The 25,195-nt window shown below is 46.3% G+C and overlaps 1 protein-coding gene across 3 annotated transcripts in view; it reads right to left on the bottom strand.

The window, feature by feature from the left end:
• The window catches only part of SLC23A1 (solute carrier family 23 member 1), a 945,676-nt gene that overhangs the window by 512,338 nt on the left and 408,143 nt on the right, over positions 1-25,195 (bottom strand). For all 3 annotated transcript variants that reach the window (XM_069654343.1, XM_069654344.1, XM_069654345.1), the window contains one exon: positions 1,528-1,595. In XM_069654343.1, coding sequence (XP_069510444.1) covers positions 1,528-1,595 — 68 coding nt within the window. The remainder of the gene's footprint in view (positions 1-1,527; positions 1,596-25,195) is intronic.

Genomic DNA, 25,195 nt, shown 5'->3' with positions numbered 1-25,195 from the left:
GGCAGTAATCCATGCACAGATGGCAAGTCTTCAGAAAAATGCAAGCTGAACACAAACTCTTTGAACTATGTCCCCACAGATAGCAGGTGATAAGTCATGATGTTACACTCCACGACATCTGCCCCACAGCATCAACTGGCATTGGGACCAAATTCCTTTATGTTGCTAGAAGACACATTGGAGCATCCAAAAAAAGACAACATTCTACTCACAATGTTTACTAGGATTTGAACCCAAATAAATGAGGGTGGAACCCTGAAGCGAGAGGGAAGAACCAACAATGAACATGACACACTTCTGTGTAATTTCTTGTGCTTTCTTTCGAAGTAAACCTTGACATTGTACATTTCAAATGACAACGTTACAACAGAGTCGCTAAAAGAATTCCTCCACGCTGATCTGTTCACTATTTTAGTGCTTTGGCCTTTCTGTGTTAATTGAGGCATAGTATTACATCCTATGATAATTACTGACAGTGGGGCCATATTCTGGCTTATGTTAGAAGTGCTCAGTGAAGACTTGCTTCGGAGTGTCAGTTCACTTGATCTCAATTATGGAATTCGCTAGAAGATGATCTGAACTTCGAAGCTCATAACTACTATCTGACGCTAAAAGAGATGTACACATGATGTGAGCACTGCCTCCGCTGCCATAAGAGTATTTATAAGCTGACTTTGCATTGCTTTGCTTTTCTACCTGTTGTCTAATGCTACCTAAGGCATGCCAACTTCTGAACAATCAAAGCATGTTCAGTATGCAGTGTACATGGAAGGAATAGGCCTAAGAAGCACTGTGAAGAACCTCTTCAATTCAGTAAGAATCATGCATCCGCACAGAGCTTCTTCCTTTGCAGCAGTCTGGGGTCTTTTATTTTGAATCAACTCCCCCCCCACCACCATCTAAAAACATCCGATGCCTCAAGTCTCAAACAATTACAACACGGCTGCCTATCTAAGCAAAATTAGGGAATGCACACTTACTGAGACATTCTAAACTCTTCCATTTTTTGGCAGAATCTTTCCTCGAATTGCCTTGCCAGACTGTCTAGAGCGCTTTCTTCTAATGGAGTAACTTTGCTGAAAATGTTGGGGGGACATGACATCTAAAGGAAAGAGGCCCCTGCCAAATGAAGGGGACAAAATGCTTTGCCGCGAAAGTTGTCGGGAAACACACCCTTGCCCCCACCTACAATTATGCCCATGTCACTTTCGCCCTAGTTAGCGTGCCTCACGCTCAACTGAATTAAAAGTTATTGTATGCGGTCTCCACATAATTGATGTCCTCTAAAAAGTGAGTAGCTACTAGTCTTACATAAATCGGGCGTGTCTATAAAACCATAGACTGTTTTTAAGGCTTGTCTGATACATATCATAGAAGTATAAATGAGGAGAATGGTTCTCTTTTTTAAGGCAAAAATGATACACAATTATTCTGAGTTATTGTCGAAATTAGCCTAGGCTCTTAACGTTTGTCATAAATGAAACAGTGGCACAAAACATGGTAAAATAGCATTAAAATAATGCCTACTTCTCTTATTCTTGGCTGCCAAATGTGGGATGTGTTTAGGGGCACTGTCCAATTTCCATAAATTTCCTCTGAAAAAGACAACAAAAATGAACATTAAAGTGAAATGTGTGCCTGTGTTTTGTGTCCTGTTTGTATAATGGGTGATACATGCAAGAATACACTTCAAGTGACACACCAGCACCATTTGAAACATTGGAAAAGTTAGTTTTGGCCTTGTATAGTATTTTGATAGATTCTTGCCAGCCACTGCCATCACATGGCCTGGTACTTACACAATTTGCCAGCTGCTTCCATTTCATGAAAAGGTAGTAACCATTTTCCAGGCATTACCATGTGTGGTCTCTCCCGGCTTGTGGGCAAGCTGCAGCACATTCGGTACTCCAAAAGGTGTGAGTAACTGGGCAAACAGTACCTAGACATATAAGCACCATGTGAGTAGGGGCTGCCATCATATGCCAATTGCAGCATAGAATGCCCCAATCATGGCACCAAGTGGTCCATGTCTACCAGAACCTCTAGTACTTTGCGGAAGGAGCCCCGTCAGCCTCTCACCAAATCTGCTATTTTCCTACTTGTTTCACAAAGTGTACATCTTACCTATTTGAGAGACACAGAGAGAGTTTGACAGTGGCAAAGTCAACATGGGAGGGTCTCCCCAGGCCAGTAGCAGGAATACGTGTTCTTTACTATCCCGTCTCATCATGCGTTATCATGCCTTGCTATGCAATGTAGGCCTTGCTGTACGTGGCTTCATGGTTGTTTGTGTCTCTCACTAACCTGCTCAACATTCCACTTTCCACTTTACAAAACACATCGGCTATCCACTCACAGACATGGGCCTCAGTGCAAGTCTGGTGGTATCCTGCTGGGAAACCTGGTGGGATACCACCAGACGGAATTACTGTTACCGGCACTTGGACTGCCGGAAATTACGGTTAGATTCCAAATGCCGGCAAGGGTGGTTAATCCCCATTCCCATGATAGGACTCCATGGGGGGATTGCCAGTATTACCGGCACCCGTAATACCAGTGGCGGTAATACCGGCATTTCTTTCCCTTTGGGGTGTCTGACTTACCTCCAGCTCTTGCCTGGAGGTAATCAACCCCCCACCGGCAAACTTGTAGTTTGTCGGTGTGGAAACATGCTGGCATACAGAAATACCAGCACGTTATTTCTGCACCGGAAAACCTGTAATGAGGCCCACTAGTCCCTGACGGGTTGCAATTCACAGCTACTTAAATATTATAAAAAGTCCAATGGTGCCCTGATTTAAAGCTCAGGTAAAGGATTCGTACGATATATATTATTTCTTCGTCCAGCCGCCTTCAAACACATTTAACGAGACTCCTATTTTCTCAGCGGCATGAAGAGCTTTATTTTCCGTTTCTTCACAGATAACCGCTTTTAGATATGCAGTTGGCTTTCTTTGTAAAATAGAATAGATTAGAACAGGGAGAAAAGTGCACACACTCATAATTTCATGTTTTTGTTGCCTTTAATTATTTTTCAATATAAATACGACATATTTGCATTATACAAAAACAAACATCCTTACCCATGGCCACTAAAGTACCATTCCAATTCAGGCAGCCTCATTTATGGAACAAGCTTCTCACAGTGTGCTGCCCAACAGACATTGCTGGGTAAAGGCAAGCCTAAAAGTACCCGGTTCAGCTCAGAGTGATGATGTCCCAGGTCCCACATCACCATTTTGCACCTGTCCATCGTGGGGGAGGCCCAGGCACCAGGCCGTATGGTGCCTCCTAACTACAAGCGAGTGCCCTCTGGCCAAGAGTCCCACGCCCGGAGGCAATTTATTTAAGTTCTAACATTTCTTCCACTTATGTTTATTGCCAACCGGCTAAATAGCTTTTCTAGTATTCTGGCCATTATTTTATTTGAAAATGGGCTACACGCTCAGTTGCCAACAGGCAAAACACTCGCTCTGGTGCCAATAATTCTTGCTTTGGGACACACATTGTTGATGCCTAGCACAGCCACACACAGATGCCAGCTTGTGTTTGTTACGTTGAGACACAAACATACTTTATTTTGCTCCTTAGCACCCAAGTTTAATTGTTTGACCAGGGTATGAATTGCTTGCTCAAACACGAATACTCTTCTACACACTATATGGAACCAACTATGCGACTCTCACATTGCAATTTAAAATCCCCACCTACAACTGTACACCTCTGAAGTTAACCTACAAATCACCACCCCGCCAACGCTCCCTAAAACCACTGGCAAATGAGGCTTCCATTTAGCCACTAATGACTATGCCAGAGGTGGGCAACCTGCAGTACTCCAGACATTTTAGCCTGCAACTCTCATCACTCCTAAGGTTCTTTGGAATTGTAAGCCAGATTGTCTGGGGTGCAGTGACTTCCAAACCACGAGTTTGGAGGTAGCCATGCCGTTTTTAGCGGGATGGCTACCCCCCAAACCGGGTACGGATCCTGAAAATTGGGAATTACCAGGCCATGCCAGCTTTGGCGGGACTGGTAATTCCCATTCTCGGGACCGGGTACATCCCCATTCCCATTTGAGCCCCCAGAAGGGCTCAATAGGAATGGGGAGGATGCTAACAGACCCGTTAATGACAGGCCTGTTAGCATCCTAGTCTGCTAGCGGGTCCCGCTCTGCATGTCTGGTCTGGCCACGTATCCAGAGTGGGACTCGCTGCAGACCTCGCAATGTGGCGTCCCGGAATGAACGGTGCCGGTCCCTTACCGGCACCGTTCATTCCGCGGCTGCCTTCCTCGTAATGAGGCCTATGTCTTTGACATAGACCACCTAGAAACAGACCTGCACTCTTTACCTGTGTACTTTCAAACTGCACAAATCAGCACAAGTATCAAAGTTATCTTGCATTTTTCCTTTCTCCAAACTAACCGAACCTACCATTTTCTCTACCTGATCTGCCAGAGTGCCAGGATATGGGAGTGCCACATGATATAAATCCCAATAACTGAACATAACACAATTTTGAAGGATCTTAATGCACTGGAAATGCTTGAACTCAGTCTGCCTGCATTTTCTATAAACTTTGCTGGTTTCAGTGGGATGGCTAATATTGTTCTATCACCAACTAGACACTGGGGGGTGGAGGGATCCTTGTCAACCAATTGTTTGTTTGATTTATAATTAAATGGACACGTTGTGATATTTCTGGGAGTAAAGGGATTTTAAACCTACTTTTTCTCAGTTTATGAAATGTCAGTGTCAATGTTTAGCAATCAATCTTTTTGCGTTCAGACAAGCCATAGCACAGAATTTCTTAACAGACGGGCTCATTCGAGGACTACGACCTAAAAGACATGTTTCCGGGGACATAACAACCAATGATTTTAGTAATGGTATTCCAGAGCATCATCTAAAAACGAATAATCGGTGGACATGTCCATGGCGTATGGGTGAAGGTAAGTTGTGAAGAATGACACCTAGGGGAACCAGAACTATTTCACTGTGAAGCTTAGAACGTTGTAATGGTGTGTTGTGATAGTGATATAATAATTTAAATTGTATGAGTTTATGAGTTTTTGAGCACATCTCAGACAAGTGATGGAAGAGTTTAACGGTTTATAGTGATATTTTCGAATAACATTTTGTCGAAAGTCAAAATGTTGAAAACAATGTCGACATTTTTTTTTCGAATATCTTTTTTTGTTTGTTTTTTGTTCGAAATGGGGGGGTTTACATGCTATTTATTTTGCTGATATCCTACTTTCAACATTTAGCAGTGATGCTTGCCTAAAAAACAAGCACCTCTCGTAAGTCTTATCAGGTTCGAAAAAAGCTGCAATATAAGCTTCTCTTGTGGAAGAAGGAAGAATAGCTTTATTCAAAGGAGTCTTGTATAAATGAAGTGCGTTAAGGTAAGTATGTCACCATAACTCTATAGTCACATTCAACTAAGAGGCCATTGGGGAAATACCTTTTACATCAATCGCCTCTTTCAATTTATTGAGTAACAGCAGTATTTTTAACCAATCCGTAGGTCCATCTTCCCACCAAAGCATAGTAATGTCATCTAAATGAGGTGAGCGTACCCCCCACCCTCGCCAGAACGGTTTACTGATAATGACATGGAAAATGTAATCAACACATCGTTCTCACTCCCTTCATTTACATCTGAACCATCTGAGTTTAGGAGGCAACTGAAGTCAACCTCTTCAGTGGTGGACCAGGTCATGGGGGATGACGGAGGATTTGGGAATGACACAATTGCTACTATTAGTAGGGGAGAATCAGCCCCTCAGCGTCTAGCACAGTTGGCGACCATGATCGGTGCATGTATCGCTGTGAGTGTTCCCCTTTATAAAGGTCCCCATGGCCCTCCCACATATCTAACAGACTTGCAACTTCCATTGAAGGGCGGGCAGGCCCTACGTAAGGAACCTGATCCAACAAATGAATGTCAGCGTCCGATTCAGCACTTATATCTAACCAAAGGCAGAGTGATTCACCAGATATAATCGGGATCCAGGAGGGGCAAAACTCACATTTGGTGGTGCGTCTCAACGGAGACATTGCCGAAATAAAAACACAACTGGACTCACACAAGAAAGGAAATGGCAGCGTCTGATCAAATACCCCTGGGACTAGCAAGAGCCTAAGGATAGATTCCCCTGAAGACGTTCTAGGGGGAGGGAGGAGGCAGGGTCTCGAGCACGGCCGAACTTCAACAAGGCAAAGGTCTCAAGCCAAGGGGGTGTCTACGACATAGATCACCAAGTTCAGAGTCCCGCTGTGTGAGAAAAATCATCCTCTGTACTCCAGTGTAGACCCTCACGAGTCGACCAATTATCATCCTCTCAGTCCTCAGACGCCTCAGAACGTGATTCCGTTTTATGTCCTAACAGGGAGGTGTATGTATCCTACTTGCCAGCTGCGGCGGAGCCACATGTTCAAAATAATATAATGGCAGCGTTATCTATATCTTTGGCCCCTTTTTCAAAGCTAAATGAAATGTTGAGCGACACACTTAAGGATCAGGCCATCTTACTAGTGATGATACATTCCAAAATGCTATACCTGGAATCCTTCACCTCTATGGTTCAAACTAGACTGGACAGAGAAGCAGACGTTTCTGCCCATTGTCAAAGTAGGCTTTGCAATCTAGCAAGAGGAGAGGTAATTGACAAACGCATCATGAGGGTGGCGCTCCTGGAAGATTGTAACTGGATGAGGGCCCACTTCAAAAATGGAAACATGGACATCACTGGCCCTAAGGTGAGGGTGGGGCGCAACTTTGCAATCCGGAGCCAATGTACCCAACCCCTAAAGGTTCCTAACACCACCACATTACAGCAGCCTAACCCACTAAACTTGGTGGCTGTGGAACCCACTACACTGCGGCAGCCTGAGTCTCCCAATAATAACCCCAGGACGGAGGGTGGGGGGCAGTGAAAAACAACAGTGAGTGCCACAATCAAACGGCGGGGAGACGCAAAGTCAGCAGGGGATAGCCACTCCCTGTAACAAGAGTGCTATAATGGCGAGGCAAAATGATCTTAACACATAAGCCCCTGTGCCCAAGCCATTTGCAATATTTGAAAAACAGAAAAGATTCACCTGTGCTAATACCTGTGAAAAATGTTGTAATGCTGTTTTAATTCCTAAAGTTAGCACATGGAGTCCCCCTGGATTGTCACTTAAAATCTAAGAGGACCAAGGAGAGGATTGCACTGTACTTCTATTGGCCCAAGATGAGTGAAGACAGACCAACACTGTAGGAGTTGTCACACCTGCCAGTTATCTGATAAGAGTTTTGCCAAGAATGTGGCACCCTTAGGGCCTCTCCCAGTTGTGGGAGTTCTTTTGAAAGGGTGGGTATTGACATTGTTGGTCTCCTAGACCCTCGAACATCTTCAGGCAACCGATTTATATTGGTTGTGGTGGACCATGCCACTAGGCACCTTGAAGCAATTCCAATGAGAACTGTTACTGCTCAGGCAGTGGCTAAGGCCCTACTTGGTATTTTTTACCAGAGTAGGATTTCCTAACAAGGTTGTATCCGATAGGGGGTCACATTTTATGTCCCACTACATGGAGGCTATGTGGAAAACCAGTTGGGTCCCCTACACGTTCTCAACTCCCTACCACTCTCAGACAAACTGGATGGTAGAGAGGTTTAATAGAACCATGAAGAGCATGATTGGAGCTTTGGAAGTAACAGATGAAAGTGGGACATTCTTCGGCCATGCCTTCTATTTGCCTAAAGAGAAATTCCTCACGCTGGAGTGGGCTTTAGCCTCTTTTATGGTCATCCAGTCAGAGGTGCTTTGGCCCTGATTAAGGAGGGTCTGGAGAGTGCCCCTTCCCTCAAGCCAGTACAGATTACTGACTATGTGCTTGGCCTCAGACAGAGGATGGCACATATGATGACAGAGGCTACGTAGAATTTGAAAGCTGGTCAAGCTCTGGTTAAGCAATGGCACAACCAGAAGGCAAACGTGATGGATTTTACTCCAGACCAACAAGTGCTCATCATGGTCCCAGTAAGACAGAGGGTCTTGCAGGACACATGGACAGGACCCTTCAAAGTTGTGGCACAACTTGTAGATGTCAATTATTTGGTAGACATGGGCAACCCCAAGGAGGCCCCTAGGGTCTATCATGCCAACCGTCTGAAGGCTTATGTTTCTAGACCAGAGATAGCAGGTTTGCTCTTAGCTTCTAGATCGAGAAGAAGAGGAGAGTGAGCCTCTCCCATATCTTCTATGGAGACACCATTCAGATGGGTCAGCAGAAGGAGTAAAACTCTCTACTAATATAACGATGCACAACAGGAGGTGTGCAAAGATTTGTTGACTCACTTTGCCCCCCTGTTCTCACTTACACCAGGCTTGATCCCTTGGGGCCAGCATGACATTGACGCTGGTGATAGTGCACATGTTAAAAGCAGGGGCTACAGGATGTCAGATAATGCGAGGAATCACATAAAATAAAGAGGTAAATAAAATGCTTGAACTTGGAGTGATTGAACATTCCACAAGTCCATGGGCTATCCCAGTTGTGTTAGTACCAAAGGCAGGAACTAGGGAACTTAGATTCTGTGTGGACTATAGGGCATTGCATGCAGTTACCAAGAGTGATGCCCATCCCTTGCCAAGGACAGATGAACTAATGGATAAGCAAAATTCCTCAATACTTTTGACCTGACAAGTGGTCATTGGCAGATTGCCATGACTGACCAGTCCAAGCAGAAGACAGCATTCTCAACTCTAGAAGGCTTGTACCAGTTTAAGGTCATGCCATTTGGCTTAAAGAATGCACTTGCCACATTCCAAAGAATGGTTACCCATGTTCTGAATGGGTTAGAGAACCTCTGTATGGCATACTTGGATGACATAGCAGTGCTCAACCCTACTTGGGAAGAACATATTGACCACTTGGGACATCTATTGCAGGCCCTTCAACAGGCCAATCTGACCATCAAAGCAGGTAAATGCTAAGTTGGTCAGAGTAAAGTAGTCTACCTTGGTCATGAGGTAGGAGGAGGGGAGATCAAGCCCTTACCCAGCAAAGTGCAGGCTGTACAAAACTGGGCCATTCCAACTACTCAAACTCAAGGAAGAGCCTTCTCATGACTTACTGGTTATTACAGGAACTTCATTAAGAACTATGGGACAATAGTTTCTCCCCTGAATACCATATCCTCTCCCGAGTACCATAAAAAGGTCAAGTGGAATGAGGACTGTGGAAAAGTCTTCAAGGGGCTGAAAGATGCCCTCTTAAAAAGCTCCAGTGCCGAGAGCTCCAGATTACACTGAGGTCTTCCTAGTCCAAACTGATGCTTCCAACACAGGGATAGAAGCAGTCATGAGCCAACTTTATAGCAAAGGCAGGAAGCACCTCATCTGAGACAAGGTGGGCAACCATGGAACGCTAATGTTTTTCTATTGTGTGGGCCCTGAAGAAATTCAGACCATACCTCTATGGAACTACTTTCAAGATTGAAATTGACCACCAACCCTTAAGGTGGCTAATGCAGATGGAAGGAGAAACTCCAAAATTGGTCAGGTGGTCCATAAGCCTACAAAGCTTCGACTTCACTATTGAGCACAGGTCAGGTACCCAACACAAGAATGCTGATGGTCTCTCCAGAAAGTATGATTGACTGGATGAAGAGAGCCATCCAGGAGTGGATTAGACCCTCCTGCCCCTAGTCTGGGGGAGGAGGGAGATTTAATTATTGTGCCTCATCCCCTCTCCTAGTGAGACCCCTGACTACTTTTTGCTGGACTTCTGGACCTTTTTCTTTCAATCCTGAATGAGTGGGCCTTTTTCCACTCATTCATTCCAGTTAGCTCTGTCATTTGAAACTCTATTCTTTGTAATCTACCTGTAGTATGGAGTCTGTCTGCTCCACAGCTCCTAAAGACACCTATGTTTTACTACTGCAGCACACAGCTCCTTATGGGCAGTATCGCTGGGGACCCTTAGGGTCCTCCTTTAAGATTATTTTTCTATATCCTTAAGTAACTACAGTTACTAAGGATAGAGATATAATTAGTGTCTCTCCCAAAACTCTATAGTCTGAGAGATTGGCACACACTGCCATCAGTGGAGTGCCAAAGGGGTACTTAGTAGCCCCCTTCTCTCTGCTCCTGTGACTTTTTAGTCACATAGACAATCTCCTAGTTATGGCTGGTGGCAGTGGATGTGTTCTACCAACTATTCTGTCTCTTTTATACCACAGGTTTTGTCCATAGTCTCTGTAGTGCACAATAGGGGCACTCAAGTACCTACTTGGGGCCTCCATTCTTTTTTCGCTATTACTAGTGTGGTTGTTCTTTGTTAGCGCCCTTCTTCTACCATTCTGAGAGGGGGAGTCTGGGAACCAGTAGGTATCCCTGATTAGGCTCCAGAGTGTCTGGGCAGGAAGTGGGGGAGGAGTCTTCCACACCCCTGTCCTTTGTCTGCCAGAGTGCCTGAATAGGTCAGGCTCACAAAGGGGGTCTGGCAATCCTGATTGGACAGCCAAACACCCCTTTCTGTAAAATGCTGAGAGAGATTGCAGAGGAGTGAGTGCTTGAACTGAATAAAAGGTGAGGCTTCCGGGGTGTAATAAAAGTTGACCACAGGAAACAGAAGTAACCGAAGAAGAAGACAACGACCAGAGACACCTGCAGACCCTTTGCAAGACCGTGAAGCATCCACTGCTGTCCTGACCCCGCTTTCTATGTGACAGAGGAGCGCCGAAGAGAACGACTCCTTCCCTTTGGCTGGTGGGAACAACCAGTCCCATGACAAACTTTTAAACTAGCCATCTCCTGAGGTGCTAGGATCTTCCAGAGTTGCGGAACCCCAATATCAGAAGTCCTGCTGCCCATTTTGAGTGCATCGCCGTGGAAAGGCTGAATCCATCCAAATCTTTGCTTCAAGGACACTCCAGAGATCCGATCCATCTCACCCAGACCCTCTCTCTCACCAGAGTGTGGGAATGCAGGAAGTGAAGAAGATTGACTGGGCAAGCCATGTCCTTTGTTGGTGCTGCTGAAAAGGTGCCAAAACTGCAGAGTGAACCAAGAAGTTGCTGAAGGTTGTCCTACAGGTCCTCCCTTGAGACTGCTGCTGAGAGACACTGTTCATTGTCCTGCCTTTCGTCACCAGACCAAGGAATCCAGAGGTCGGGTCCAGAGCTGCCACATCGCAGATGAGCCAACACGTACACTTTCCTCAAACCAAAGGTACTGTGGGGAAAAGGGAATTGCTTACCTGATTCCAAGAAGTAGCACTAGAGCATTGGAGTGCATCTAGAGGTGTTCAGGGCAACCACCTCTTACCTCTGTCCCAAACTGCTGCTTATGTCCCCTGTTCGAGTCAGTTTTTAGATCTTCTTTGTTAGTTGCTAACTTGCTGCTTCAATAACTTTAGACACTGCAAGAAATCTGTAGGAACCCTTCATTATTTCCTGTTTGTCAAGACTTCAAGCCCTAACGAACTGCCTTTGGCTAGGGTTGCGTTTTTGCACTCAAAAGACTTGCCAGGTGAAGAAACCGTCTCTAGAACCTTGAACTAAGCTCATGTTGCACTAACCACTTATTTTCCTCCCTATAACTGACTTTCCAACGCATTACCGTATGACCTGTTGAAAACTGCATGAGTGCGCAATTACCGATAATACGATAACCCTGTGTCTTCCCTGTCTAATGTTGCTTCAAATGCAACCGCGAACAAACACAAAAGTGAAAGTGCCTGTTGAAGTGTATTATCTAGTAATCCTAAGTGTTCTACCGTAAACGCCTGAAGTATTTAAAGTGACTCTGGTGTAAATATAATAAATATATATCTTTTATATAAATATATGTGTAAGAGCTTCTTTGTTGTGCCTGTCTAGCTAAGAATCAGAGTACTTACCTACAACTCACATCTTCCTCTTAAGATAAGCCTGACTGCTCTGCCACACTACCAAGGTCCTGAGCTAGTACAGACTGATACCAAGAGTTGGGGATCTACAAACCAATGGGATAGCTTACTAAAGTCTTACTGCCAGTAGGACTTTAGGAATACTCCCCTAACAGGGACTAACAGGCATACTGAACGCCTCCCGATGGCCACACATATAAGGCTCCATCTGCACACTATGCCCCATGCCAAACAACCTCTCCAGGGTTCTACCTGCCTGCTAAACTCCCCATGCTCGGCCACCTTACTAAGGGACCATGCACAGTGAACACGGTCGCGCCACAACCTACATTAACAATGGAGAATCATCTAAACCTGACCATGCACCTCACCCATCCACACCCCTATGGCACACCTACCTCTTATGACCACCCTAGCCTGCCCAAGAGCACTAAACTGATCCCTTCCCGAACACTGACCTCGACGGCTGGGAATGACGGGGGTAGCCTAAACCTACCATCGCCTTGCAGTTCACCAGACTCCTGCATCACACACTCTGATGGCGACCACTCACACTCCTCTAAACCTCTAGTTCGGCACCAGATGCACTAAGCCAAACCATTATACCCAGCCTGGTTATAAACACGCCCATCAAAAGTGCCTTAATTAACACCAGATCCCTCACAGACCACGCACTTGACATCAGCAACTTGATCACATCTCGACAACTTGGCTTACTAGCTATAAACAGAAAGGACCAACCTAATCCCCGGCAGTCCTGAGCAACTACCCCATCTTCTGCAAAGACAGGATGGACTCTAGAGAGGGGTGCTGTAACGCTCACCTGGTTCCCACGGGGGCGCTGGTCTAGTCTGGATTGCTGTGGCCTCTTCTAGCGTGATGCGCAGGACCCGGAACACCGATTGGACAGGACCTCCAAATCGTGCTTGCCTGGCCCGTAGGAATATCCTTATGCAGATGAGAAAGGGGATTAACAGTCTGCAGAATAGTGTGCTAGCTCCCCCTTTTCCCCCTTCGTTCCTCTCTAACTTCCTCCAAACCCCGGTTTAAGCTCACCTTATGGTTTGGAAGGATGAACTCTCCATCCTGCTTCAGGTGCAGGGGCGCGCGTTCGTCCAGTTACTTCACTGGTTTTCAGAATGGCGCTGGCAAAATCCACTTGACTTTCCTGAGCGATGCGCCGTAAGTATGAAAGTTCAAAGTTCAAGTGAGGCCCCCTTTATGTTGTCTTTCTAACCTGTGATCTGTCCTTTATTTCAGGTGCAGAATGAAGGCGATGCGTCGAGGGGTTAAACTGCCGAGGTGAGTAGTGATGAGGGCGATCCCTCTAAATGTCCTTATCATTCCCCAGAAATGTCTCTTGTCCTTTCCCCATAGGGGCCGGGGTACGGTACCTGCCAACGGGGCGGCGCCGACCCGAAATGTGGAAGAAAAGCCCATAAGTATTATAGCTGTTAATCAGGCTTTCCTTCTGTGTTCCTTCTGCTCACCTTTTGTTTCTTCCTCTCTCCCCTAGGTGCAGAGATGTGGCGTCCGATGCTGACAGCCGCGATGGAGCCGGGAGATGTCTCGAGGACAGGTGAGTGAAGCGTGGCGCTGCAGCGAGCAACGCGATGCTTTTAAATGGAAGTCTTTCTTCAGGGATGCTGGCGAGAAGATTCCGGATGCAGGTAAGAAGTTTGAATAGTCCTTGGTTTTCACCTTTCTCTTCTCTTCCTTCCTTGCAGGTATTCCAGGTTCGAGGCGGGCGTGGCTGGAGTCCAGGAGCAGGAGCAGACACGGTGAGCGTTAAGCTGCAGGAAGCAGAACAACGCGAAGCATGAGCTGCTGTCTGGGCGTGGCTTAAATAGCCTCCAAAGAAGTCCCAGGTATGTATCCTTCCCCAACTAGGTATGTATCCTTCCCTGGCCACGCCCGAGTGAAAAAATAGTCCCTATGAAAAAATAGTCCCTTTCAGGTCTCAGGGAGGCCTGAAGCGTGCAGCATGGTCTGCATCAGGTAAGTGCACAAAACACCTCCCTTTATGAGCCTGGCGCCTATGGCGCCAGGACTGAGTCCAAAGAGCCCCTATAAGGGGCCGCTGGGCTTTTACCCGAGGGCATGATGCCTGCTTCCGGGGGTGCTGGGCCTGGCCTGGTGCTCCGGGGGTAGGCATCATGACAGCACTCCCCCCCAAGGCCCCTCCCAAGGCCGTTCCTTCTGGAGGTTTCGGTTTGTTTGGGAAATTCCGATGGAACCTTTTTACCAGCCGAGGTGCATGTACGTGATCACTGGGTTCCCAAGACCTTTCCTGAGGCCCGTACCCTTTCCAATCAATTAGATAGAAAAGTTTTGATTTTGAGATCTTAGAATCCAAAATGTCCTTCACCTCGAATTCAGGCTCCCCATCTATCTGAATCGGTTCTGGTGGCTTTGTTAATCTGGTTCCTGGGTGCACTGGTTTCAAAAGTGACACATGAAAAACGGGGTGAATCCGCATGTTAGCTGGTAGATCGAGCTTGACTGCCACTGGGTTGATTATAGCTTTGATCGAGTAAGGGCCTAAATACCTTGGATTAAAAGTTTGAGGCCCCTTGAGTGATAGGTGTTTGGTAGCCAACCATACTTGATCCCCTATTTGGTATGGAGGCGCCTCTCTTCGATGCAGATCCGCATTCTTTTTGTATTTCCCTTTCGCATGTTGCAAATGTGCAGTTGCATCCTTGAAGGCTTGAGTAATCGTAGAATGCAAATGGTCCACTGCGGGCATTTCAAGGCTCAGAGGTGAGTCCAAGTCTGAAGTACGAGGGTGATGTCCATATAGGGTATAAAAGGGGCTCTGACCAGTTCCAGAGTGTATCAAGTTATTGTATGCATATTCAGCCACCCATAAAATGTCCTTCCAATTACCCTCCGATTGGTGCAACATACATCGTAGATATTGTTCAAGGGTCTGTTTCGTTCTCTCCGTCTGACCATCGGTCTGTGGATGGTGGCTGGTCGAGAGTCTTACGTCGATTTGTGCCAGTTGACAACACTTTTTCCAAAAATTAGAAATAAACTGGCTTCCCCGATCGGAGACTAGTATGGACGGGAATCCATGCAAACGGATGATATTTTCGAGGAATTCCTTGGCAAGAACAAAGGCTGAAGGTAATCCTTTCAACAGAATAAAGTGGGCCATTTTGGAAAATAAATCCACCACGACTAGAATAGTATTGTAACCATTACAAGAGGGCAGGTCCGTGATAAAATCTAGTGACAGGGTGTGCCAAGGTGCTGGTGGAATGTCTAAGGGCTGAAGAAGACCAGCGGGTCTTGTCTTTTGACCTTTGTTTTGGGCACAAACTCCACAGGACATCACAAAAGATTTAATATCCTTTTGCCAGGAAGGTCACCAGAATTGTCGTTTAACCTTTTCCTCTGTTTTGGCAATGCCAGGATGTCCTTCCATCAGGGTATCATGATGACGGGAAATAACCAGTTCTTGCAATTCCTTTTCTGGCAAAAATAAGCGTCCTTGGAAGTAAGGTAAGCCATCCTTGACTGAAAAGTTAGACCCCCTTTTGATCCAATCCTGCAAGGCTGAAGAGTCCAGGAATTGTTTGACTCGTGCTTGTATGTCTTCAAGGGTTTGTAAAGTGGTTATCCCCAAAATTCTTTGTTCGGGAATTATCAGCACAGGTTCTGAGTTTGTGTCTATTTCTTCCATTCCAATTCGGGATAGAGCGTCCGCCTTACCATTCTTATAGCCGGGGCGGTAGGTGATTACAAAATCAAACTCAGCAAAGAACAAAGCCCATCGGAGCTGTCGAGACGATTGAGCTTTGGCAGTTTTTAAATATTGTACATGTTGGTGATCAGTGATCACGGTGATGGTATGCCGGGCGCCGAGGAGATAATGCCGCCAAGCCTTAAAGGCGGACTTAATGGCTAATAGTTCCTTATCGGTGATCGCATAATTTATCTCCGGCGGCGAGAACTTTCTGGACCAAAATGCTACGGGGTGCAGTTGGTTGGTTTCAGGGTCTCTCTGAGACAGGACAGCTCCCATAGCTAAGCTGGACGTGTCGGTTTCGACTATATATGGGAGATCGGGACGCGGGTGCTTCAAAATAGGTGCGGACGTGAACTTAGCTTTCAACTCCTGAAAGGCCTGTTCGGCTTCCTCGGTCCATTCAAAACGTTTATTTTTTCGCAAGAGTGCAGTGATGGGTTGCACCACACGTGAAAACTCCGGGATAAACCCGCGATAAAAGTTGGCAAAACCAAGCATGCTTTGGACACCTTTCACCGAACTAGGTGATGGCCATTTGAGGATGGCATCCACTTTGCGTGAATCCATTCGGACCCCTTTAGGTGTCAGGATGAATCCGAGAAACTCAACCTTGGTGGTATGGAAAACACATTTTTCCAGCTTGGCAAACAGTTCGTGCTGGCGCAGTTTCTCTAGGACGGCCCTGACATGCTTTCTGTGATCAGATTCCGAAGAGGAGTACACAAGAATGTCATCGATATACACGACAACACAGACATCGATGAGTTCCCGAAGGACATCGTTCATGAAGAATTGGAAGGCTGCAGGCGCGTTGCACAACCCGAAAGGCATCACCTGGTATTCGAATAGTCCATATTTTGTATGGAAGGCCGTTTTCCATTCGTCGCCTTCTTTTACTCATACCAGATGATAAGCCCCCCGGAGATCTAACTTGGTGTATACGCAAGCGTCCTTCACCTGGTCAAGGAGTTCAGGGATCAGAGGCAGAGGGTAACGATTTTTAACAGTTATCTGGTTCAATGCGCGGTAATCGATACAAGTTCTAAGGTCGCCTTCTTTTTTAGGCACGAAGAACAAAGCTGAGGATGCCGGGGACTTTGACGGGCGAATGAAACCATTGGCGAGGTATTGATCTAAATATTGTCTCAAATGCAGATTCTCTGGTTCAGTAAGGGCGTAAATCCTGCTACAAGGGGGTTGTGCACCGGGCACCAGATCGATTTGGCAATCGTACGATCTGTGGGGAGGTAACGTGTTGGCCTGTTCCTTTTGGAAGACGTCCTGAAAGTCTTGGTACTCTGGAGGTAGTTGCACTGGGACAGAGGTTACTGATGCTCGATTAATCTTTGGATTTTCTGGGTAGCAGGTTTGTGCACAATCCGGGAAGGTTATTCTCTTCGCTCGCCAATCAATTCGAGGATTATGTGTCTCTAACCAAGGGATTCCGAGAATAAGCTGAAACTGTGGAGCCTTGATTACATCAAACACAACTGCCTCCCGATGGCCATCCGGACCTACAAGTGTCACCTCAGCTGTGGAATGTGTTACCGGTCCAGAGGCAATTTCGGTTCCATCTACTGTGGTGATGACATCTTTGTTGGTTTTAGGACGCAGAGGGAGGTTTATCCTAGAGACCAATTCTCGATCCACATAGTTTCCTATAGTCCCGCTATCGATGTATGCCTTTATAGCATGCAACCGTTTAGGCTGTTCCGGATCTACGAGGACCATTGGCACAATGAAATGCGAGGTCTGAGAGTTAGTTTTCAAGCTCGGCAAGCGGACCCCTACGCTTGCCGGGCGTGGTCGTTTCCCGATACAGAGTTTCCATGGATTTTATCAGCGGCTCCTACCACCTTCTTGGGCGGCTTAACCGGGCAATCTCGTAGAAAGTGTCCAGAGGACCCACAATAAAGGCATAATTGCATCTGTCGTCTTCTTTCCCGTTCTTTTTGAGTTAGGGGTCCTTTAACCCCTCCGATTTGCATAGGCTCCGAGCCATCAGCCCCCTTGGGGTTAGCGTCGGTCTTGGCCAACACCCGGGTTTCAAACTTGGACCGATCTGCTTTTCTGTTTTGCAGCCTGTGATCCAATTGGACCACTAAGTCTATATATTCAGTGCATTCTTGGGGCGGATTTACAACTTGTGCCAGGACATCTTTAAGTTCTCCGCGTAGACCTCGATAGAATAACGTGATTCTTTTATCCGCTGGCCAACCAGTTTCCACAATTAGTCTATTGAAGGTTGCAATGTAGGATAGAAGGTCTTGATTGCCCTGTCGCAGAGATAAAGTTCGTCATCCAGAGCCTGTCCCTGGGAGTGACGAGCAAATAACCTTTCCATGCTTGTTTGAAATCCTTGAAAATCACGAAGAATCGGGTCATCTTGAGTTACCAGTGGGACTGACCAATCGGCAGCACAGCCGCTGAGATATGACAACACAAATGCTACCTTGGTCTGATCATTAGGGAAGGCCCCAGGTCTGCATAGGAAGTGCAAACGACACTGATTCATGAATACGGCGAATCGTTTGGGGTCCCCAGCAAAGCGTTCAGGTGGGGCCAGTGGCATGTTTCCAGGTAGATTAATCTGCACCCGGTTACTGGAAACCACAGGAGCGGGGTTCCCTCCGGAACCGGGTAAAGGAGTTTGTCCAGCTTGACCTTGCAAAAGCTGTCTAGCCAGGTCATCAGCTCTATCCTTTATTACAATCACTTCCCTCCTGAGGGCACTAGTCTCTTGACGAGCGGCGTGTACTTCGGCCCGTAATTCCCCCAGTAATTGGGCCAACTGGTCAGTTTCGGAAGTTTCCATAGCACCTGGGTGGGAATTTGTAGGAAGGCTTTGCGTTCTGTAACGCTCACCTGGTTCCCACGGGGGCGCTGGTCTAGTCTGGATTGCTGTGGCCTCTTCTAGCGTGATGCGCAGGACCCGGAACACCGATTGGACAGGACCTCCAAATCCTGCTTGCCTGGCCCGTAGGAATATCCTTCTGCAGATGAGAAAGGGGATTAACAGTCTGCAGAATAGTGTGCTAGCTCCCCCCTTCCTCCCCTTCGTTCCTCTCTAACTTCCTCCAAACCCCGGTTTAAGCTCACCTTATGGTTTGGAAGGATGAACTCTCCATCCTGCTTCTGGTGCAGGGGCGAGCGTTCGTCCAGTTACTTCACTGGTTTTCAGAATGGCGCTGGCAAAATCCACTTGACTTTCCTGAGCAATGCACCGTAAGTATGAAAGTTCAAAGTTCAAGTGAGGCCCCCTTTATGTTGTCTTTCTAACCTGTGATCTGTCCTTTATTTCAGGTGCAGAATGAAGGCGATGCGTCGAGGGGTTAAACTGCCGAGGTGAGTAGTGATGAGGGCGATCCCTCTAAATGTCCTTGTCATTCCCCAGAAATGTCTCTTGTCCTTTCCCCATAGGGGCCGGGGTACGGTACCTGCCAATGGGGCGGCGCCGACCCGAAATGTGGAAGAAAAGCCCGTAAGTATTATGGCTGTTAATCAGGCTTTCCTTATGTGTTCCTTCTGCTCACCTTTTGTTTCTTCCTCTCTCCCCTAGGTGCAGAGATGTGGCGTCCGATGCTGACAGCCGCGATGGAGCCGGGAGATGTCTCGAGGACAGGTGAGTGAAGCGTGGCGCTGCAGCAAGCAACGCAATGCTTTTAAATGGAAGTCTTTCTTCAGGGATGCTGGCGGGAAGATTCCGGATGCAGGTAAGAAGTTTGAATAGTCCTTGGTTTTCACCTTTCTCTTCTCTTCCTTCCTTGCAGGTCTTCCAGGTTCGAGGCGGGCATGGCTGGAGTCCAGGAGCAGACACGGTGAGCGTTAAGCTGCAGGAAGCAGAACAACGCGAAGCATGAGCTGCTGTCTGGGCGTGGCTTAAATAGCCTCCAAAGAAGTCCCAGGTATGTATCCTTCCCCAACTAGGTATGTATCCTTCCCTGGCCACGCCCGAGTGAAAAAATAGTCCCTATGAAAAAATAGTCCCTTTCAGGTCTCGGAGGCCTGAAGCGTGCAGCATGTTCTGCATCAGGTAAATGCACAAAACACCTCCCTTTATGAGCCTGGCGCCTATGGCGCCAGGACTGAGTCCAAAGAGCCCCTATAAGGGGCCGCTGGGCTTTTACCCGAGGGCATGATGCCTGCTTCCGGGGGTGCTGGGCCTGGCCTGGTGCTCCGGGGGTAGGCATCATGACAGCTGCGGGGTGGTCATAATTGCTAAAGACTTCTTAGCCATTAGAGATCCAGTTATCCAAGATTTCCCATCAGGAGAGCTATTGACTATCAAATGGTCTCCATCACACACGCCCACTATAACACTGCATCTGATTTATAGACCTCCAGGCCCTCTACAATCATTTGAGGATGACATTGCTCATCTACTCTCTGTAGAGGCCAAGCCAACTTCCAAAAACATCCTCATGGGTGATATGAAGCTAGGCCTTACAGACAATACTGATGCCAACGCCCTTGCTGTAACTAATGACCTTGAAGCCTTATGCTTTACTCAACGCATCACTAACCCTACCCATAATAAAAGCCAGACCTTAGACTGGCTGGCTGACCTGAATTGCAATGTTACTATTGTATCCAATGAGCCCTGCCCTTGGTCAGATCACAATATTATCACCTTTAACATAGTGATCCGCAACCAAACCTAGGACCTTTCTAAGACCACACCTTCCACCGTAACCAGAAACACCAGAAATATCACACCCTCTCGTATCCTGCCCCTCTTGAAGGCAGTGACTGACTACCAAGACACCTCGAATGACCCATCCAAAATGGTGGACACTCACAATGATGCTCTTCTATGCGCCATCAACACAGTGGCACCTCTCGGTAAACGTAAGGCCAAACCTATCACCCACCTCAATTCGTGGTTGACCCCTAGCCTCAAAGCACTCCGCATGAACAAACGTGCAGCTGAAACCGCCAGGAGAAATGATCTCATAATTTCAAACAAACATTTTACCATCCTCTCAAAAGACTACAAGCAGGCCATACTCCAAGTCAAAAATTCCATATACAACGACCAAATCAGCAAAGCTAACTCCAGAACCCTGTGAGCTCTTTGCCATACTCCAAGAACCTGAAGCCCCAATCCCACCTCCAATAACTGTCCCAAAGATTTATCTGGTGCACTAATATACAAAATGCCTTACTTGACAAAATAACTTCCCTACAAACTAAGATCTCACTGAAGAAAAGTACATTGCCACCACCACTTGCCTCCTCTGATGCAAAACTCCCTCCCCCGCATCATGATATCCATAGCTTTGACTTTAAGCCTGTCTTGGAAACTGAGATAACCAAAATCATTAAAGGCCTTAAGCCATCCAGATGCCACGGGGACATCTGCCCAGCCACAGTTATCAAGGACTGCGCAGAGGAACTTGCACCTTTCATAGCATCACTCATTAACTCATCATTTGGCTCGAGCTCAGTTCCAACTAATCTAAAAAATGCGTGCCCCCCCCCCCCACTAACTACCACCCCATCACCATGGTACCGTTCTTCCTCAAAATTCTAGACAGAGCAGCATACCTACAGATCCAGTCCCACTTGGAATCCAATAACCTTCTTGGTCTTTGCCAATCTGGATTCCGGCCCAGATATGGCACTGAAACAGCTCTCCTGGATTTAAAGAATCAATTGGATGAGTTCAAAGTCGCTGGCAAGCTCACACTTCTCCTACTGCTTGACCTCTCAGATGCCTTTGATTTGGTGGATTACCAAATCCACTGCCAACATTTGTCCTTAGCAGCTCACATTTCCTCTGAAGCTACCCCCTGGATCTCATCTTTCCTCTCCAACAGATCTATGAGAGGGTTCTCCTCCCGCACATCAGCTCTGCCTACCCCTGTAACCTGCGGCGTACCGCTGCACTCCTGTGTCTCACCCACTTTGTACAATATCTTTACAAAACCCCTTTTTGACCTAGACTCCCAAGTTATCACCTACACAAACTATGCAGACAATACACAGATACTCATACCAATTACAGGAAACTATATCACTGACTAGACGTTACTGGGATCAGTCTACCAATCAATTTAGACCTGGATGGCCCATCACTCGTTAGACCTCAATGATGACAAGACTGAGCTGCTCCTGGTTGGGTCTCATTCCTTACTGAACAAACTCAACACAGCTTATAAATCCTTCACCATTGATGGCTTACCTATTCCAGTGTCTCAGGAAGTGAAAACCCTTGGAGTCTACCTGGACTCCAACCTGTCTCTAACGAGGCAAGTAAATGCAATCGCCTCCGTGGCAGTTTACACCACAAAACAAATGAATGCCTGAAGACCCTTCCTCTCCTCAGGCAGCTGTACTGCTATCGCCAGAGCGCTCATCGGATCCAGACTTGACTACTGCAACTCGATATTCGTTGGCACAAGTGCATGCAACATTAACACATTACAGATCATACGGAACAATGCACTGCAAGTCGCTCTGAATATCCCAAACAAAAGACCACATTACTGCAGTAAGGAAAAAAGCGCACTGGTTGCCCATCCGTGAGAGTATTCTATTTAAAACACTTGTCATCATGCATAAGTGTCTTTCGAACACTGCCCCAAGATACTTATCCTGCAAAATTAACAAAGCTCAATCTACCAGACCTACCCGTTTCACCTATATGCACCGCCTTACAACCCGAGATTTAAACTACAAAAAATGTGGAGGTTTTAGCTTCCCGGTTATAGCGGCGCAGGACTGGAATGTCCTCCCACCTGCTCTGAGAGCAGAGAAGTCTTAGTGGGCCTCCCGCAAGTATCTAAAAACCTGGCTTTTCAATGAGGACTTGTAATCTTGAAGCAGCCAAACTCTCTCACATGTCTCTGCTGAACCATGCGTACTCCCCCCTGCCATGATGCAATCTAGGTCAGCCTCCTGGCCTACCATCTTACCTCTAATTTACAAGATATGATCTTTTGTCCTGATGTTATCAACTTTACACTGTAGCCAGCAGCTAGAACACTACGGATTGTGTGTGCTTTACAAATGTCAAAATAAATAAAATTAAAATAAATCCCTTTGTGATTAAGAGTTATTTTAACAACCATGAATGTCTGATGGGCTGCTTGCACAGTAGGGCTAAAATCGGGAAGTAGCTAAAGTTGCATGTTAACATATCACACCTCACCCAATTTTCTAGCTGCTGTATGGATTAAAGCACAGTCTCTCACTTAAAAAAAAAACGGGCTCTCATGGGGTGAGGTGAACGACACTGAAGTGGCCTAGGACCTAGTGGCGGGTGCACTCTCTGTATCATAAACATGTTGAGGAAAACAACATTGCCGAGCACTTTGGGTGGAATTGTTTCTAAAATGACTCCATTAATCCCTGTATGGTGGTCTCTGGAAGGTCTACTATCTGCATGTTATTGCACCTAAATCTGGATTCCAAATCATTTTCGTTTTTGCCCTGACAGAAGCTAGCTCTTACTTGAACATTGTGATGTCAGTACCATTGATGTTGAACTGATATTCCATGTCACGTTCGCTTTTCCATTTTGCTCATTCTGGTCAAAAGCTGCTCTGTTTTATGCAGAAAGGCATCAAGCCTGTAGATTAAAAATCAGATTTAAGACCCAGAAACGATATTATCCGTTTTAGCTCCATTAAAAGCTGTTTTGGGTTAAACCCTAGTTGTTCATTGTGTGGATGTTCTGGCTGGCAAGTCTATCACATTATCCAATGGCTAGTATGATCCACCAGGATATTGTTTGTTTGGTTACTGCCAAGCCCAATTTGGGGCCGGTATACCCAATGAAAAGTTGATAAACCTGCTGAAATTTAGCCATTCTTGAAATGTAAAAGCTCAGGGCCCTTTTTGGCTCTAGCCTATGAGGTCTCTCTTCCTCTTTGCCTGCATGAGGAGGAGGATAACATTTTGGTAGCGCTATCTTCTGCGACAGATGGAAGACGAAGACTACCTTTGGTAGGAATGAGGATTTTACCCTGAAGATTACTTTATCCTTATGGAAAATGGTATGTGGAGGCTTGCAAGAGAGAGCCTGCAACTCACTTACCTGGTGGGTTGATATTATTGCAATAAGTAAGACTGTTTTCAATATTAGGAGCCTTAGAGGACATGAATGTAAAGGCTGAAATGGGATACATGACAGGAATTTTACAACAAGATTTTGGTCCCAAACAGGTACATGAAATGTGACTGAAGAGTATACATTAGTACGTCCCTTCAGAAATTGTACAATCAAGGGTATTTCGAAATATGAGACCTCTTCAGAGGAGCGCTTAAAAATAGACAGCGCTGCCAGGTATCCTTTTATGGTTCCAATATGGAGCCCCAGATTGGCTAAATGTAACAGGAAAGAAAGCACCATAGGTGTGCCACATTGGAATAGATCCACATTCTTATCCACAATTGGCAGACCTGCACTACCAAGAAATTGCACTTGGTTATCCTTATGCACTTGTTTCAGGCATATTCAAGCATTTGTTCTATGCATTTGTTGTAAATACTTCTATTATATATTTGTCAAAAACATACGAGTTTGTGTATTTGTTATATGTATTCACATTATTTTGCGTAATAATAAAATTGTAATATATTTTTTTAACAAGTTGTGTTTGATGTGATTCTGTATTGCTCTGTGTTTCTCTTGGACAGTCCGGGTAGTTTCAAGTTAGGATATCCATTTGTTGGATACTTAGGTAACCACAATTAGTAGTTTTCCTTGAGTTTACCTTTCACAGCTTGTGCATTTTTGTGAACTTAGATTTTAGACCCCCTCACTAGCTGTACCACATTTGGGGTAATCCCCTTTTCATGTCCACATTCTTATCCTTGCACCAGTTACTGAATCTATTCCAACGACACTGGTACAAGGATTTGGTTGCTGGCCTTCTGGCCGAAAGCAAAATCTTCATTATGTCATCAAGGAGGTCGCAATCGTTGTATCTCAGCCTCTCAGAAACCATGTGTGAAGGCTGAGTGTTTTGACCTCTGGATGGAGAACTCAACCTTCCTCTTGTGAGAAAAGATCCTCTCCTTGTTGAAGACGTATTGGAGGGCAGATGAACATGTCCACAAGGTCAGAGTACCAAGTCCTCCTAGCCCAATCCGGAACTATTAGGATCATGGATTTCCCAAACTTTTTCAACCTCCTGATCACGTGAGGAATGACAGGGACTGGAGAGAGCGCGTACAGGAGTGAAAATTCCCAGTCCACTATGAACGCGTCCCATAGATCTCCTCTTGGGTGAAATTCCCTGGAGCAATACAGTTCGCTCTTGCGGTTGAGACCGGTCGCGAACAGATCCACTTGAGGGGTTCCCCAAAGGGTGAAGATCTCTTGAAGGACTTGCTGAGCTAGTTCCCACTCGTGGAAGTCTGTGCTCTGCCTGCTCAGAGAGTGTCGGCCGCCGTGTTCTGCTCTTCGGCTAGGTGAACTGCCGATAGAGAGATTCCTTCTTGTATTGCCCAGAACCAGAGCTGCATTGCCTCTCTGCACAGTGGTAGTGACCCTTCACCTTCTTTCTTGTTGAGGTAGTACATGG

This window comes from Ambystoma mexicanum, chromosome 3q (genome assembly GCF_040938575.1).
Source record: "Ambystoma mexicanum isolate Mex_15411 chromosome 3q, UKY_AmexF1_1, whole genome shotgun sequence".
Lineage (NCBI taxonomy): Eukaryota > Metazoa > Chordata > Amphibia > Caudata > Ambystomatidae > Ambystoma > Ambystoma mexicanum.
Note: the sequence above shows the minus strand (reverse complement) of the source record. Positions and strands in the feature narration are given on the sequence as shown.